At 41.1% G+C, this 19,520-nt stretch overlaps 1 protein-coding gene across 8 annotated transcripts in view; it reads right to left on the bottom strand.

Moving 5' to 3' along the window:
- gnb1l (guanine nucleotide binding protein (G protein), beta polypeptide 1-like) overlaps positions 1-19,520 on the bottom strand; it is a 77,955-nt gene that overhangs the window by 45,186 nt on the left and 13,249 nt on the right. For 4 of the 8 annotated variants that reach the window (XM_059994673.1, XM_059943690.1, XM_059943691.1 and 1 more), the window contains exon 2: positions 8,563-8,693. The exons of 1 other annotated variant lie outside the window; for it this stretch is intronic. In XM_059994673.1, the coding sequence (XP_059850656.1) occupies positions 8,563-8,693 (131 nt within the window). Of the gene's footprint in view, positions 1-8,562; positions 8,694-18,925; positions 18,947-19,520 lie in introns of those variants that run through there. 3 more of the 8 variants (XM_059994670.1, XM_059994672.1, XM_059943693.1) reach the window with 2 other exon arrangements.

The raw sequence follows: 19,520 nt of genomic DNA, 5'->3' as shown, positions 1-19,520 counted from the left end.
TGAGCCCATAAACTCTAGCCCACTATTTTTTCCCTTACTATTTTGCATTACTTATTTAATTTTTTTATATACTGTATATTCTTATTATAATTTATAGTTAAGTATTATTATGTATTGCAATGTACCGCTGCTGCAAAACAAAAACTAACTTGACATATACCAGCGATATTAAACCTGATTCTGATTGTCTGCCACTCTGGCCCTTCCTGGTAACAAGACAGAGCACAGATTATTTATTTATTTATTTATTGAGATACAGCACAGAATAGGCCCTTCCAGCCACACTGCCCAGCAACCCTCTGATTTAATCCATAGGACAATTTACAATGACCAATTAACCTTCGGACAGGAACATATTTGGACTGTGGGAGGAAATCCACGTGGACACAAGGAGAATGTACAAACTCCTTACAGGCAGCAGTGGAAATTGAGCCAGGGTCACCTGTACTGTAAAGCATTGCGCTAACTACTACGTCACCGTGCCAACCCATTTAAGGGTCATTTAGCTGAAAAAAACCCATATATTTCTTAAATACACAAAACATACTACAGCAAATAACTAAAACTGATGAAATTATATAATAAATAGGCAGACCCAAATTAAATTACAAATTCATATTCTCTACTATTTCAATCTCAAACATCCCTATGGAAATGTTAAGAAACATTGAATAAAGGGAGTTATTTAAGTCCTTTTGAAAACTGAAAGATATTTGGCAAGATATTCAAAGCACCAGCATTGAAGTCAAGAAGAAACTTGACCTTGTTCATCCCTTTCCTTCTAAAAGATTGTAATTATTTTGAAAATCAGTACCAAATTACCTGTTCTCCAGTTTCAAAATATGCCTTTGTAAATGATGGTGTGATGCAACAACCTACGACCTGGTACTGGTAACACCCAGCAGGAGTTCCATCATTCAACTCAATGACAAATAGTGGTAACTATAATCTAGCTTGTTTCATGCCTATTATTCTTAATTATTGCTTTGGATCAAAAAGATCAGAAGGAATAATTGCACAATGGTGGTGGTGTTGTATGTACAAGTCGAATTGACGCAGCAGGGTCCAGGTCCGAGAGCAAGGAACAAGCAGTTTTCCATTGCTGGAGCAGACTTGGAGACAATTCAAAGTGGCATATCCGAGACAAGGCAGTGGGGCCCAGACCTGAGAGCTGATGTTTGATTGACTTAAGTGCCAAGCCAGACTGAAAATATCAGGGTGTCAGGGCCAGAGGCGAGGAACAGGCCATTAATCAGCTCACTTCTTGGACAGGTTTATTCATCTCTGCAGTGAACTAAGGCTGTGGCCTGCAACTAACAGGCTCCTGGACTGCCTGCAATGATGACTGGCTTTGTGGCTGTGAACTCACTTTTGTGAACTTTAGTTCTGAATGTTATTTGCTTACTTTAGTTTGCATGATTTGTTCCTTTTTTCTGTACATTGGGTGTTTGACAGTTTTCTTTCTTATTTATGTATTAATTTATTTATTTTAGTACAGCGCAAAATAGGCCCCTTCTGGCCCTTCGAGCCACGTTGCCCAGCAACCCCCAATTTAACCCTAGCCTAATCACAGGACAATTTACAATGACCAATTAACCTACCAAATTTGTACTGTGGGAGGAAACCGGAGCACCTGGAGGAAACCTGCGCGGTCATAAGGAGAATAGGCAAATTCTTTACAAACTGCAGCGCAATTTGAATTTGGTTTGCTAGTACTGTAAAGCATTGTGCTGACTGCTACGTTATGGTGCTGGGTTTCTTTTTTTTTGTAGCTGCTTATAAGGAAATGAACCTCAAGGTACACTAAATTTTGCTATTGCTGGAGCAGACCTGGAGATGATTCGAAGTGGCAGATCCGAGTCAAGGCAGTGGGGCCCAAGCTGATGTTTGATTGACTTAAGTATATACATACTTTGATAATAAATGTACTTTGAACTTAAGAGTTTGAATTCCTTGGACCCTTATACAAAAGCTCATTTACAAATAACAACCAGTTCAACCCTCAAAACTGTTGGATGGCGATGCTCACTGAGGTGGGGCAGCAAAATATAAGTGGAGAACAAGTTTTTGACTGCATTCACGAGTAGAAGGATGGACAGATATGGTACTTGGATTAAGCAAAGCAAAGGAATTGATTGTGGATTCAGGAAGGGGAAGTTGGGAGAACATGCACTGATCCTTGTTGGAAGGGTCAATGGTGGAAATGGTAAACAGCTTTAAATTCCTGACGATCAACACTATTCTAGGACCAGCACGGATGCAATTACAAAGAAGGAATGCCAGCAGCTCCACTTCGTCAGGAATTTGTGGAGATGTCACCAAAGAATCTCGCAGATTTCTATAGGTATACGGTGGATGGCATTTTGACTGGCTGTATCAAAGCCAGGTATAGAGGCTCCAACACACAGAATTTCAAGACGCTGTAGAGGGTTGTTGATTCAGCCAGCTCCATAGCAACACACATAAGATGCTGGAGGAACTCAGCAGGCCAGGCTACATCTATAGAAAAGAGTAAACAGTTGACATTTCACGCCAAGGCTCTTCATCAGGACTGGAAAGGAAGGGGGAAGAAGCCAGAGTAAGAAAGTGGGGGGAGGAGGGAGGGGAGAAACACAGCTATCACACGGCAAAGAATATTGAAATTTTCCCTCTGTTTTAATGTTGATTGGTTCTCACTCTACGTATACCTCATTGTGAAATCATTACTAGGGCCACTGACTGCTTGCCTTTACTTAAATATCTCTAGTCACCTGTCACTGCCATCTTTTCAAGTGGAACAAGAGATGCAGCATTAATTCTAGCCTAAGCCCACCAGGAATTAAATCTTTAATAAAGCCAATGGGGTGTCAGATAAAGACAGTGCACTCTCTCTATCCATAGCATCATCATAATCACTTGCCGTGTCGTATGACAAGGGCATTCATGTTTTTCCATATGTCTTTAATCTGAGAATTTCTAATAAGCTCTTCAAAACTTTTGCCTGTCCATCATTTGATGTAACTCATGAATGCCATGTGCTGTCAACCGTGACTTTTTCTTCCATCAATATTTCCCATCACTGTGAGAAGCACGAGCTTCTCTTTTCTCAGAACATGTCCCAAAAATGCCAGCTACCATTTCCTGACTGATATCACTCTCTTCTTGTTCTAGCTTTTTGCAGCACTTTGTCATTTCTGCCATTCCACAATATTTTCATCATTCTTCTCAAAAGCATATTTCTGCAGCTTCGAGTCTTCCTTCATTTACTTTTGCTTCCATATGTTAGTGCAGAGTGAACACAGCACTGCAACACTCTGAGTTTCATACCCAGAGAAATTACGTTATTCCTCAGTATCTTGCTCAATGTGCATTTAGCAATACCAATCCTTCTGATTTCATTTCATAAATAGAGTCAAAGAGAAGTACAGCACAGTCTGGCCCATCTAGTCCATGCCAAAACCACTTAAACTGCCTTCTCTCATTGACCTGCACTGGGACTATGGGAACCTCCATACCTCCACTATCCATTTATCTATCCAAACTTCACTTAAACTTTGAAATCGAGCTCACATGCACTACTTGCACTGGGAGTTCATTCTACACTCACAACCCTCTGAGTGAAGAAGTTTGCTCTCATGTTCGCCTTAAACTTCCCACATTTCACCCTTTACTCATGACCTCGTTGTAGCTCCATCCAATGTCAGTGGAGAAAGTCTGCTTGCATTCACACTTTCTATGTTCCTGATAATTTTGTATACCTCTATCAAATCTCCTTTCAGTCTTCTACATTCTAGAGAATACAGTCCTAACCTATTCAATCTTTCCTTATAACTCAGGTCCTCCATACCCAGCAATGTCCTTGTAAATTTTCTCTGTACTCCCTTCAACCTTGTTTACATCTTTCCTGAAGGTAGGTGACCAAAACTGCACTCAATACTTCAAATAAAGCCTCACCAACGTCTTATACAAGTTCAATGTAACATCCCATCTCCTGTACTCTATACATTGATTTATGATGGCCAATGTACCTAAAGCTTTCTTTACGACACTATTTACCTGTGCCACCACTTTCAATGAATTATAGACCTGCATTCCCAGATCTTATTGTTCTACCAAATTCCTCAGTGCTTTAACATTCACTGTGTAAGACCTACCTTGGTCGTTCCTAACAAAGTGCTAGACTGCACTTGTCAGCATAAAATTCTACCTGCCATTTTTCCAGCTGATGCAGATCCCTCTACAAGCCATGGTAGCCTTCCTCCCTGTCCAGTACACCCCAATCTTGATGCCAGCCCCAATTTAAAAACTCTGCACCCATTTCCAAGCAGTCCTTAGTTTTTCAGACCACATCCAAAATTTGGTTCTAGCTTCTCCTGGGTATTTTACAGTATCGCTGATTAAACATACTGTTGCCACATAAATACTACATATCATTTGTGCTATTTCATTTTTGTCATCAGCAAAAGTTAAACTATCAGACAGGAGATGCAATACCATGATCAGAGATATAACACCAGACTGTAATGTCCACCTTGTAGGGGTATTACCATTAAATATTCCAAATAATCAGCATGATATTTGTTTTCTAAAGTAGCTCCTTACAGGGCTGAAACAATGGTTCAATGGTTCCATTTAGTATCAGAGAATATATACAGTATACAACCTGAAATCCTTACTCTTCCCAGACATCCACGAAACAGAAAAAAAACTCAAAGAATGAATGACAGAAACGTTAGAACCCTAAATCTCCCCTCCCCTCCCACAAGCAGCTATATAAAATATATAATGAAAAAAATTCTAGGTCACAAAGAAGACCCACATTTAAAACCCAGAAATACTTGGGTTGAGTCGTTCTCCAATCTTGACAATTTACTTGCACTTGCAAAGATTTCATCACCAAGTGAGGAGACATCATCAGTGAACTGTTAATTAACAGCGTACTGACAATCTTTCCTCACGTGGTGACAAAGCATTTGCAAGTAAATTGCCAAGATTGGAGAACAACTTAACCCAACCATCATCCACCTGAGCTACATATCTTCTGAATTATTTCTACCTAGAAATGATATCAGTTTATTGCTCATCATTTGTATGAATGCTGTATGAAGGTTATTAGAAAAGTATTCTGTAATTCTATATGGGAGTAGGCAGTTTAAATGGCACACTTGGACTGAAGGCTGAAGGGCCTGTTTCTGTGCTGTACCTCTGTATGGCTCTAATAAAACACAAAACCGGAACACATACAAAACACCGGAAAAACTCAGCAGAACATAGAACTGCACAGCTCAGTAAAGGCCCTTTAGTGCACAATATTGTGCTGACCTTTTAACCCATTCCAAGATGAATCTGATTCTTCCCTCCCGTGTAGCACTCCATTTTTCCTTCCTTTTTTTTGAGGTGTTGTTGGTGTTTTTCTATGAGTGTGATGTGTGCGTGTATGTGTGTGTGTGATCTGTGTGCCTGTCTGTGTGTGCGTGTCTGTGTGTGTGTGTGATCTGTGTGTCTGTCTGTATCGGTCTGTGTGTGCATGTCTGCATGCGTGTGTCTGTCTGTGTGTGCGTGTGTGTGTGTGTGATCTGTGTGTCTGTCTGTATCTGTGTGTGCGTGTCTGTGCGTGTGTGTGTGATCTGTGTGTCTGTCTGTGCCTGTGTGCGCGCGTGTGTGTGTGTGATCTGTGTGTCTGTCTGTATCTGTCTGTGTGCGTGTGTGTGTGTGTGCGTGTGATCTGTGTGTCTGTCTGTATCTGTCTGTGTGCGTGTGTGTGTGTGTGCGTGTGATCTGTGTGTCTGTCTGTATCTGTGTGTGCATGTCTGCATGCGTGTGTCTGTGCGTGTGTGTATGATCTGTGTATCTGACTGTATCTGTGTGTGCGTGTGCGTGCGTGTGTGATCTGTCTGACTGTATCTGTCTGCGTGTGTGTGCGTGTGTGATCTGTGTGTCTGACTGTACCTGTCTGCGTGTGTGTGTGATCTGTGTGTCTGACTGTATCTGTCTGCGTGTGTGTGTGATCTGTGTGTCTGACTGTATCTGTCTGCGTGTGTGTGTGTGTGTGTGTGTGTGTGTGTGTGTGTGCGTGCGCGTGTGTGTGTGATCTGTGTGTCTGACTGTATCTGTCTGCGTGTGTGTGTGTATGAGGGTGGTTGGGGGTATAAATGCTATCATCACTGTTCTTTTCTGCGAGTGAGTGTTTCGGGGAGTTGATATTATTGTTGGTGTTTTTTCCTGCAGGGAGGAGGTGGAAGATTTTAATGCTATTGTTGCTGTTTATCTGCGAGGGAGGGGTAGGGGGTGTTTTAGGGTTTGCGAGATTTATTCCTTTTCATAGCAGGAGAGGGAGTTGATGTCTTTTCTTTCACAACTCTCATGGTCTTTCTATATTTCGTGGCTATCTGAATAAGATGAATATCAGAGTTGTACTGTACATGTACACTTTGACAATAAAATAAATCTTTGAACCATTCTTCTATGTGCTTATCTAAGAGTTTCTTAAATCTCTCTAATGTATCTACCTCTAACATCACCTCAGATGGTGTGTTCCACACAAGGATATCTCAGAAATGACAGCTTGAAATTGGCATCACAATCATTCACAAACCAACTGTGACTTTAAGGAAGCTTGCCTCAAGTAACAAGGTACCAGTAAAGACAACTGACAAAAGCAATGTGGTGTACAGGATCACCAGTGAAGACTGCAACAAGAACTACATCAATCAGCCACAATGTAAACTATCAATAAGTTTACGGGAACACAAACTGGCAGTAAGGACATGTACTGAAATCAGCAACAATGGACCACATGAAGACACAGAAGAGCAACACTTTAGCTGGGACACTATGAATGTTCTGACACAGGCAAACACAAAGAAAGCATGAGAATTTTCAGAAGAGTGGTCCTCTTCTGATATCTCCATAAACAAACAAGAGAAATAGACGCCATTTACAAAGCCCTAAGAGCCAAAGAAACTTGAGCCGATAGAATTCAAAGGTCACGGAAAGGGTAGCCAGTCAGGACTAAGGCAAGCAAATGGAGGCCTATATAAATGTGAGCACTCCCAGAGAGAAACACCAACTACTGCACACTGAGCATGTCACCTCAACTGGTGATGGAACGTCTACAAGCTGATTGCCAAGCTCAGTGAACACTGGACATTAAAGAGCACTCTCTGTGTAAAAATTATATTATAACCTTATGACATCCTTATGATGCATGGTGAAAATAAGGGAACTTGCAGTAAAAATTTATTTATGGATCATCTATACACAAGAGATTCTGCAGATGTTGGAAATCCAGAGTAAGATACACACAAAATGCTGAAGGAACTCAGCTGGTCATGCAGCATCAATGGAGAGGAGTAAACAGTTGTTGTTTTGGGCCGAAATCCTTCATCAGGTTTCAGTCCTGTCGTGGCGATGAATAAGCATACAGGACAGAGATTGAAAATTTGGCTCATTGGTGCCACAACAACAATCTCTCGCACAGTGTCAGCAAGACCAAAGAACTGAGATATTCTTGTGTGGAAGATACTACATCTAACATCATCTGGGGTGCTGTTAGAGGTAGATACTTTAGAAAGATTTAAGAAACTCTTAGATAGGCACATAGGCTTTAGGAGAAAGAAACAGAGATCCATGAGCCAGTCATCATCGGAGGATCAGAGGTGGAGAGGGTTCATAACTTTAAATTCTTGTGTGTTGCTACCTCAGAGGACTTGTCCTGGGCCCAGCACATAAGTGCCATTGCTAAAAAGCACGACAGCGCCTTCACACCTTAAGAGACTATGGAGATCTGGCATGACATCTAAAGTTTTGTAAAGTGGAGAGTATATTAACTGGCTGCATCAAGCCCGGTATGGAAATACAAATGCCTTTGAATGGAAAATCCTACAAAAAGTAGTAAACCTTATGTGTAAAGCCCTCCCTACCAATACATGATGTTATACAACCTTGAGATTCATCTCCACAAAATAAAGAAACCCAAAACAATCCATAAAAAAGACCATCACCCATTGTGATGAGAAAGAAAAGAAACAAATCGTGAAAACAACAAATAGCACCACCAGGGTCAAGAACAGTTACTACCCCTCAACCATCAGGTTCTTGAATAAAATGGAATAACTACACACCTATCATTGAAATGTTCCTATAACTAATTATCTCACCTTAAGGACTCTTTTTCTCATGTTCTCATTATTACTACTTATTTATACATATTTGCATTTGCACAGTTTGCTGTCTTCTGCACTCTACTTGATCTTTCATTGATGTTGTTATAATTACTATTCTTTAGATTTGCTGAGTATGCCCACAGGAAATTGAATCTCAGGGTTGTCTATGGTGATATACATGTACTTTGATAATAAAATCTATTTTGAACTTTGCTGCCTGACCTGTTGAGTTCCTCCAGCATTTTGTGTTTTAAGGATCACTTTTCATTTAGCCTCACACGACAGGGTGCCTGCACCACTTTCAGTATCTTTTCACCTTTCATCTTCCACTTTGTTGGTCTCACACACATGAAACATTGGCATTAAATTTCATCACGAAACTCCATGCCCTTCAGGAGGTGCAGGAGATGCTCCTCACCCTGAGAAGAGTACTGAATCACAGTTCACTGGGCTTCGGCAGCAGAAATGCAGTGTGTTTACTGAAGCTCCGGTCCCTCGAAGAACAAACTTTGGATCAGGGGGATGTAAGGCCATGGGTGCACCACTATTCTGCAGAGAGAAACAGCCAATAAATTATGGGAAGTTCAAAGTAAATCAGAGTACATGTATGTTACCATATACAACCCTGAGATTCATTTTACTGTCAAATCTGCTAGAGTTCTTCGAGGAAGTAACAAACAGGGTGGACAAAGGAGAGGCAGTGGATGTTATTTGCTTAGATTCTCAGAAGGTGCCACACATGAGGCTGCTTAACAAGATAAAATCCTATGGTGTTACGGGAAAGATACTAGCATGGATAGAGGAATGCCTGACAGGCAAGAGGCAGTGAGTGGGAATAAAACAGGCCTTTTCAGGTCAGTTGCCGGTGACTAGTGGTGTTCCTCAGTGGTCAGTATTGGGTCCACTGTTTTTCACATTGTTTGTCAATGATTTGGATAATGGAATTTGTGGCTTTGTAGCAAAGTTTGCAGATGATACAAAAATAGGTGGAGGAGTAGGTAGTGCTGAGGAAGCAATACAATTGCAGCAGGACTTAAACAAATTGGACGAAGGGGCCAAAAAGTGGGAGATGGAATACAGTGTTGAGAAATGTATGATAATGCATTTTGGTAAAAGGAACAATAGTGTGGACTATTATCTAAATGGGGAGAAGGTTCAAACATCAGAAGTGCAGGGGAACTTAGGAGTCCTTGTGTAAGACTCCCAAAAGGTTAATTTACAAGTTGAGTCTATGGTAAAGGCAATAAATGCAATGTTGACATTTATTTCAAGGTGAATAGAATATAAAAGTAAGGAGATAATGCTGAGCCTTTAAAATTCACTAGTCAGGCTGTACTTGGAGTATTGTCAACAGTTTTGGGCACAATGTCTCAGAAAAGATGTGTTGTCATTGGAGAGGGTCCAGACGAGCTGCACAAGGATGATTCTGGGAATGAAGGGTTTAACACATGAGGAGGATTTGGCAGCTTTCAGCCTGTACTCACTGGAATTTAGAAGAATGTGGGGGTTCTCAAATGTTGAAAGGATTAGATAGGTTGAATGTGGAGAGTATGTTTCCTATGCTGGGGGTATCCAGAACTAGAGGGCACAGCCTCAAATTTGAGGGGCAATTTTTTTGAACACAGATAAGGAGGATTTTTTTTTTTAGCCAGAGAGTAGTGAATCTGTGGAATGCTTGGCCACAGACTGCAGCAGAGACCAAGTCTGTGGGTACATTTAAGGCAGAATTTAATTGCTTCCTGATCAGTCAGGGCATCAGAGGATATGGTGAGAAGGCAGGTGTATAGAGTTGAGTGGGATCTGGGATCAGCCATGATGGAATGGTAGAGCAGATTTGATGGGCTGAATGGCCTAATTCTGCTCCTATGTCTTATGAGATGAAGAGTCCTTGAAAGTGAGTGCATAAGTTGTGCGAACATTTCAGTGATGGGGCAAGTGATGTTGAGTGAACAGGCTTTTGGTTCAAGAGCCTGATGGTGGAGGGGTTATGACTGTTCCTTAACCTTGTAGCGCGAGTCCTGAGGCTCCTGTACCTTCTTCCTGATGGCAGCAGGAAGGTGACAGGGGTCCCTGATTAAGGGTGCTACTTCCCTGCAACAGCATTTCACGTTGATGTGCCAAATGGTGAGGATGGCTTGACCCGTAACAGAGCGGGCCATATCTACTACTTTTTATGAAGAGTTTCAAGAATATTGCTCTAATGTTCTATAATTCACAATGCACTGGGGAGGTTGGTTATGACATCCAGATGACATTCTAAATTTTGTTTGGTAAATCATAGAAATAGCTCACATATTCTGAGCTACATGAGGATAATAGGATATATTTTATAACAAATTTAAGCATCTAATAGCAATTATTCAGAGCAGATTCAGAAAATACAGGTGGAAGGGTCACTCAGTGGAAACAGTACAAAACAGACATTATTGGGTACGATATGTATCTAAAATGAATAATCTTCCTGGTAACACCATATATTAGAACAAACAAAATTTTAGGTCAAAGGTCAAAATCAAATTTATTGTCATTGTCCAGTCCTATGCAAAAGTTTTAGGCTCATACATATAGTTAGGGTGCCAAAGACTTTTACGCAATACTATATTTGTCAATGTGGAGCAGAGAGCAAGTTTGTACATCTGGTGGGAGCAAAGGATGCTGGGAATGGTAGCGGTGGAGCATCGCAGGAGGTGGGTGGTCTGGGTGCAAACACACAGAGAGACACCGGGCAAGGTCATTTTCCAAACAATCCGTTTATTGATCATTACAGAATGTCTCTCTGGTGCTTCCTGCTCCCTCCCTGGCCCTTTTCCTTTTCCCAACCAGATTCCCCTTCCCACTCTCAGTCCACAATAGAGACTCATATCAGAATCAGGTTTATCATCACTCAATATGTCATGAACTTTTTTTGCAGCAGCAGCAGCAATACATAAAATTACTACAATACTGTGCAAAATTCTTTGGCACCCTAGCCATGTTTTGTTCCTAAGACTTATGCACGGCACTGTGCATGTATGCACAGCCACAATGAAAAACTGTCTTGTAGCCTAATCAGATGTGTAGCATCAGATAAGCAGCATTCACAAGAAAAACATAATTTAAACACAAGTCGTCCACATCTTTAACAAGAAACTGTGGTGATTCCAGTTTTGCTGATTGTTTCAAGGACCAATTAGTTGAAAGGAAGTACCTGTTCTTGAAGATGATGGTGTGGGACTTTAGGCTTCTATATCAAAGCTAAGAAAAGCTGACATAATCTGGACGGTGGGGATCTTTGATGATAGATGCTGCCCTCTTGAGGCAGTGCCTCCCACAGATACTACCCATGGTGGGGAGGAATGTGCCCATGATACCTGGGGCAGAGTCCAAGTATGGTAAATCTCATTTACCATTGGTAGAGTTTCTGACTTTAACCATGTAACTTAAGAGAAATGCAATAAAAAGACAGAATTTTTGCCCATGTGCAAGAGAAAGATCATAGAGTGATTTACTTCTCCCCTTCAAAGCTATATCTTGCATTTCTCAACAATACATTTAATTTAACATCCATCTACTTGCACATCTACAGAGTGGAGATAACACAGTCTATGAGGGGTAAAGCCCTACCTACATTTGAGCTCATCTTCTACAATAAGCACTGCTGCAGGAAAGCAGCATCCATCATCAGCGCCCCCCACCACCCAGGTCATGCTGTCTTCTCACTGTTACCATCAGGAAGAAGGTACAAGAGCATCAGGACTCGCACCACTAGGTCCAGGAACAGTTATTATCCCTCAACCATCAGACTCTTGTCCAGGGGGGATAACTCCACTCACCCTATCATTGAAATGCTCCCACAACCTATGGACTCACTTTCAAGGACTTTTCATCTCACACTCTCAATATTTATTTCTTATTTATTATTATTATATTCCTTTCTTTTTGTATTTGACCATTTGTCCCATTGAGTCTGCACTACCATTTCACCATGGTTAATCCAATTTCCCTCTCAGCTCCAATCTCCTGCCTTCTGCCCTTATTCTTTCACGCCCTGACCAATCAACAATCTATCAACCTCTACCTTAAACACACCTGATGACTTGGCCTCCACAGCCACCTTTGGAAACAAATTCCACAGATCCACCACTCTCTAGCTGAAGAAATTCCTCCTCATCTCCGTTCTAAATGAGTGCCCATCTATTCTGAGGCTGTTCCCTTTGGTCCTGGACTCACCCGCCATAGGAAACATCCTCTCCACATCCACTCTATAAAGGCCTTTCAACATTTGATAGGTTTCAATTAGGTCACCCCTCATTTTCAGAATTCCAGGGAGCACAGGCCCAGAGCAATTGAAAAGCTTTATTTGAGAAGCCTTTCAATTGTGGAATCATTTTTGTGAACCTCTTTTGAACCCTCTCAAAAGTCAGCTCATCCATTCTTAGATAAAGGGCCCAAAATTGCTCACAATACTCCAAGTGAGGCCTCTCCAGTACTTTATAAAGTCTCAACATTACATCCTTGCATTTATATTCTAGTCCTTTCAAAATAAATGCTAACATTGTATTTGCCTTCCTCACTACAGACTCAACCTGCAAATTAACTTTCAGGGAATCCCTCACAAGGACTCCCAAGTCCCTTTGGAATTTTGAATTTTCTCTCAATTTAGAAAATAGAGTATCCTTTTGTTTCTTCTACCAAAGTGCATGACCATACACTTCCTGACACTCTTTTCCATCTGCCACTTCTTCTCCCATTCTTCTAATCAGTCTAAATCGTTCTGTTGCCTCTCTACTTTCTCAAACTACAACTCCCTCTACCTATCTTTGTACTGTCTACAAACTTTGCAACAAAGCCATTCAATTTTGTCATCCAAGTCGTTGACAAATCATGCAAAAAGAATTGGTCCCAATACAGACCCCTGTGGAACACCACTAATCATCAGCAGGCAACCAGAAACAGCTCCCTTTATACCTACTCTTTGCCTCCTACCAATCAGCAGCTGCTTTACATTGACTGTCCACCCTCTCATTGATTCTGTTATGGTTATTGGCTTTATTGAGTATACCTGCAAGAAAATGAATCTTAGGGCTACATGTGGTGATATTTCAGTACTTTGATAATAAATTCACTTTGAACTCCTGGGCCTGGCATCACTTCATGTACATACAATCAGAATACGTATATATGCTAATCTTGTGTACTTACAGCCACACTCAGTCATTGGTACATTGTGTTTTATACAATTGGTATTATATATATTTATTATGTTTTTAATGTTTTTTATGCTACAATAAATCCGGAGTAACAATTATTTTGATCTCCTTTACATTCATGTACTTAAGAATGATGATTAATGATTTTGAATCTTCTTTAACACTTGCATGACCTAAACTACACTGACTGCACGGGATGGTACCTATAACCTCTATTTACGATTTGTCCTCAGGTTTGTTCCATGTCTGTTTAACAGCACTTACTTCCCATGAAGCTACTCTGTTGAAAACATTGAAGTTCAAAAAGAATCAAAATATATTTGTTATCTAACTACATAAGCAGTATACAACTCTGAGATTTGCCTTTCCACAGACTGCCACCAAACAAAGAAACACCATGGAAACCGTTCAAAAAACATCCAACACCCCACACGCAAAAAAAAGAATAAATTGGGCAAATGGCAAAAATAAGAGCAAATAACACACAGAATATAAAACACCAAACCACAGAGTCCTTGAAACAGTCAATTTAGCATTGTGTCATTCATCGACTGCAGGCCGGAACCAGCCCAAGCTGACCAGCAGCATGACGCAGTAAGAACAACGGATAAGGTATGTATCACGTGAAAGACTTGAACATTCTTCTCTTCCCCACCAACTCAATCCCTCTTATGAATGATATCAGAATTAGGTTTAATAATACTGGCTTATGTCATGGAATTTGTTGTTTTGCGACAGCAGTAAAATAGCATACATAATAAAAATTGTGAATGGATATAGAATTATAAATATAAAACAGTTAAATGAAATAAGTAGTGCAAAGAAGTGGTGAACAGTGGTGTTCATGGGTTCAATGTCCATTCAGGAATCGGATAGCAGAGGGGAAGAAGCTGTTCCTGAAAAGCTGAGTGTGTGCCTTCAGGCTTTTGTACCTCCTTCCTGATGCTAACAGCAAGGAGAGGGCATGTCCTGGGTGATGTGGGTCCTTAATGATGGATGCCGCCTTAATGATGCATTGCTCTGGATACTACTGAGGCTGGTGGCTGCCATGATGCAGCTGACTGAGTTCACAACTTTCTGCAGCTTCTTTTGATCCTGTTCAGTAGCACCTCCCCCCCACACACCAGATGGAGATGCAGCCAGCTCGAATGCTCTCCATGGTACATTAGTGGAAATTTGCAAGTGATACCAAATCTCCTCAAACTCCCAATTAACTTTAGCTACTGTTGTGCTTTCGTTTGTAACTGCATCGATATTTTGGGCCCAAGACAGATGTTGACTCCCAGTCTAAGAATACTGAAGGCAAAACTTTTTTCCTTCAAACAGCAAATCTCATGATTTATTTTTGATCCTACGTACAAACTGGCCTCGGTGAGTAATGTCCGCAAACATCTAGAGGAAAAAAGGACCTGGATATCCTGTTGCGATTAGAAAACTGCTTGGTTAAAAAGCCCCGGCTTAATTGTGCATTGCTAATCTGTCAACCACTCAGATTTGTCCGCCCAGCCTCCCTAATTAAAGCCACTGCAGGGTAATGCTTCCTAAGTAAACGTTGAAGGATTAAGAAGTTCTCACAGCCATGTTCTCTTAACTGTTAGGAAGTATGTTTTGTGCTAGCTCATTTCTCCTTTGAACATATGTTTGACAAAAAGGCTTTCACTTATCACTCCTTTGTCAAACATATGGAATGTTATTTTAATAGCAATTAATTTCACAATACTGTCATAGCTGAATATCTACATACATAAAAAAATGTTACAGGCTGCACCATGAGCAGTGAGACATTTTTAGTATCAGAAACGGGTGCAAAGATGAAAAATTATTTACCAGTTTGTTTAATATTCAAATATTTTAACTTTTAAGACTGCATTTATTTATTTATTCTAACTGGCTGCATCACCGTATTGGGGGGGGGGGGGTGCAGGGGGAGGGAGCATTGCACAGGATTGAAATAAGCTGCAGAACTGTAAACTTAATCAGCTCCATCATGGGCACTAACCTCCATAGTATCCTGAGCATCTTCAAGGAGCAATGTCTCAAAAAGGCAGCATCCATCATTAAAGACTGCCATTACCCACAATGTGCCTTGTTCTCATTGCTACCATCAAGGAGAATGTACAGAAGCCTGAAGGCACACATTCAATGATTCAGGAACAGCTTCTTCCCCTCTGCCATCCGATTTCTGAATGGACACTGAATTCATGAACACTACCTCAATACTTTTTTAATTCCCTATTTTTTGCACTACTTATTTAACACACATACACTGTATATACTTACTGAAATTCAGTTTTCTCCCCTACATTTATTATGTATTGCATTGTACTGCTGCCGCAAAGTTAACAAATTTCACAACATATGCCAGTAATATTAAACCTGATTCTGATTCTAATTCCTGATTCAGATTGAGATACAGGATGAGGCTTTTCATTCTAAAATGAAGGAGATGTCCTCCTTCTTCAAAGAAAGGGGTTTCCCTTCCTCTACCATCAATGCTGCCCTCAACTGCATCTCTTCCATTTCATGTATGTCTGTTCTCATCCCATCCTCCTGCCACCCTACCAGGGATAGGGTTCCTCTTGTCCACACCTACCACCCCACTAGCCTCCATGTGCAGCATATAATTCTCTGAAACTTCTGCCATCTCCAACGGGATCCCACCACCAAGTACATCATTCCCTCTCTTCCCCCCACAACTTTCTGCGTTCCACAGGGATCATTCCCTTGCCCATTCGTCCCTCACCACTGATCTCCCTCCTGGCACTTATTCTTACAGTGGAACAAATGCTACACCTCCTCCCTCATGACAAACAGCCCCAAACAGTCCTTCCAGGTGAGGCAACACTTCACCTGTGAGTCTGTTTGGGTCATATACTGTGTTCGGTGCTCTTCGTGTGGCCTCCTGTATATCGGTGTGTCCTGATATCGACTGGGGGACCATTTTGCCAAGCACCTACAGTCTATCTGCCAGAAGCAGCACAATCTCCCAATGGCCACTTCCCATTCTCATTCCAAAATGTCCATCCATGGCCTCCTCCCGTGTCATGATGAGGCCACACTCAGGTTGGAGGAGCAACACCTTATACTTCATCTAGATAGCCTCAAACCTGATGGCATGAACATTGATTTCTTGAACTTCCAGTCATGCTCCCCACCTCCTTCACCATTCCCCATCTCTCACCTTATCTCCTTGCCTGCCATCACCCCCCTCTGGCGCTCCTCCCCTTTCTTTCTTCCAAGGCCTTCTGTTCTCTCTTATCGGACTCCCCCTTCTCCAGCCCTGTTTCACCAATCAACTTCCTAGCTCTTTACTTCATCCTTCCAGCATTTTGTGTGTGTTGCTTGGACCCAGCACCTGCAGATTTCCTCTTCTTTGTGATTTGGGATGCAGTGTGGACTAGGCCCTTCCAGCCACGCCACCCAGCAATTCCCCAATTCCCCAGACTAATAATGGTATAATCTATAATGACCAATTAAACCCACCAACTGGTACGTCTTTGGAATGTGGGAGGATACCAAAGCACCCGGAGGGAACCCAGGCGGCCCTGGAGAGAACATATAAACTTTTCACAGGCAGCAGTGGGTCACCAGCACTATAAAGCATTGTGCTAACCACTACACTACTGTGCCGCCCGGCTTAGAATGATGGGGAACAAAAGGACACAACCTCAGAATAGAGGGATGTTCACTTAGAAAGGAGCTGAGGAAGAATTTCTTTAGCCGGAGAGTGGCTAATCTGTGGAATTCATTGCCACAGGAGGCTGTGGATATATTTGAGGCAGAGATCGATAGATTTTTGATCCGTTGGGATACGAAGGGATATAGGGAGAAGGCAGGAGATTGGGGCAGAAAGGAAAATGCACCAGCCATGATGAAATGGCTGAGCAGACCCGACAGGCCAAATGGGCTAATTCTGTTCTTGCACCTTATGGCCTGAGATACAGCATTTTAGAAATTAGTAAACAGGAAAAGACAACATCCACTTTGTGTGATCAGTGCGTGACAAAGAGTGCTGAAATCAATTAGTGGCTCACAGTGCCCATTCCATTCTTTTCTTTCAAGGAGGCAGCAGAAAAACAAAGGCAGTATTTTATCAAAACTGTACAATTACTAAATACTTATCAGCGTTAAGCAATAGGCAGCTTTGAACTCATTTAGAAATAAATTGATAAAAGATTCTTATTCATTGCTTTACCAAACCCGAAATTGGATCACTTCTGTAATTCCAACTAAAAGAAAGTGATAATTTAATGGGGGGAGGGTATAATTAATTTAGTTAAAATGAATCAAAGAGATATTCTTTTACAATATTCTCTTCCCAATCCCATATATCGTGGATCCTATCCTTCTTTGAAGAAGTAACCATGAGTCGGCCTTGTAGTCGGCAGAAGCAGATAACACAGGAACTGTAATCTGACTCTAAGCCTTGGATAAAGAAAGTTTGTTTCCTTGTGACCATATGATGGCCTGTCCATCAACACATTCTCACTAATTAGGCCTAATTATCAAGCAAAAGCCTGCTTCCCCTTCATGTTATTAAATCAGAAATAATCGCGAGCCGGGGCTTCTGTCAGCACCTGAGGGACCGGAGACCCTAATTCAATTGAAACCACTATCAGGCCCAGCCTTTGGAAGGGCTTGCTTGGCAATTCCTCCTGGCTTCAAAAGATCCGGGTCCCATTGCAGTGAGCCAACGATGCATTCTCGGGAGTGGATGCGTCTGTATGACTGACAGTGGCACCCTTGACCCCGGCATTATTTCACAAATTACTGCTCCAGAAAGATACCGATTAGCTTTTGTGTGCTAAGATTGGATGAATGGTGTACTAAACTTTTAAAATGGATTCATAACGGAACACGGCGTACAGACAGAGTAAGGAGAACAGGATCAATGTCAGAAGAATGTATTCTATACTTTTGACGAAGACAGAACAGATTGATTAGAGTCATTATTCTGTTACCCATGAGCACTTATAGAGGATTCTGTAGGATTTAGATAAAGTTTTAAAAACATGGATTCTATTAAAAGTTGAGGAAGTTTTCAAAGTTGACTTGTACAAGTCTTGCCAATTCTATTTCCAACTTTTGGCATGAGTTCTGTCATTCCAGATACTACAGAATGTCACATTTATTTGGCATTCAGGATGTTTCTTGTTAAGTTCAGAGAAAGCTATTTTATTGCTTTGTAGTTCATTATATGACAGTGACCCAGTAATGAATGAGTGAACCATATCTAAAAAGTTACAGAGGATTGAAAAAGAGAAACTGAAATTAATTTCCGATTAGCTTGTAAAATTAATCAGCTCCATCAAGGGCACTAGCATCCAGGATATCTTCAAGATGCCTCAGAAAAGCAGAGTCCATCATCAAGGATGCCCACCACTCAGGTCATGCCCTCTTCTCATTGCTACCATCAGGAAGGAGGTACAGGAGCCTGAAGGCACACACTCAATGATTCAGGAACAGTTTCTTCCCCTCTATCATCTGATTTCTGAATGGACATTTAACCCTTGGACACTACCTCACTACTTTTTTTAAATTTCAGCTTTTGCACGACATAACATAATTTAACTATTTAATATATATACTTACTGTAATTCAGATTTTTTCTACATGTATCATGTATTGCATTGTACAGCTGCCACAAAGTTAACATATTTCACGACATATGCCAGTAATATTAAACCTGATTCTGACTCTGAGATTGGATTATTTTCCAGTAGTTAATTATTTAACATTACCCCAGATGAAACTTGCAATGAATAACACAAAGCCATTAATCCTTCACCATGTACGCTGTGACCACAAGCTGTAAACCATTGCCAGCAATGAACCTTCAGTAAAACAGTTCAATGGATAAAAACAGGAGCTTGGAATTTCACCTGGTCAGTAAGGCCTGAAAACATTCTCTTTCCGCTTATGCAAGATAAGTGGAAAAAGCGTAAAACTGTGTACGTGATGGATAAAACTTTTCAAAGAAACACGTGATTTAAAGTTTTGACACATTCAAGTACTATTTATTTTTTAATTTTACTTTATTGAGATACCATGCAGAGCAGACTCTTCCGGCCCTTCGAGCCACACCTACAACTTTAACCCTCGCTTAATCATGGGACAATTAACATTTCCAAAGATAGAAAGACAGAGAAAATTCACAAGGATGTCACTGGGACTGGAGCACCTGAGT

Source organism: Hypanus sabinus, chromosome 18, assembly GCF_030144855.1.
Source record: "Hypanus sabinus isolate sHypSab1 chromosome 18, sHypSab1.hap1, whole genome shotgun sequence".
NCBI lineage: Eukaryota > Metazoa > Chordata > Chondrichthyes > Myliobatiformes > Dasyatidae > Hypanus > Hypanus sabinus.
Note: the sequence above shows the minus strand (reverse complement) of the source record. Positions and strands in the feature narration are given on the sequence as shown.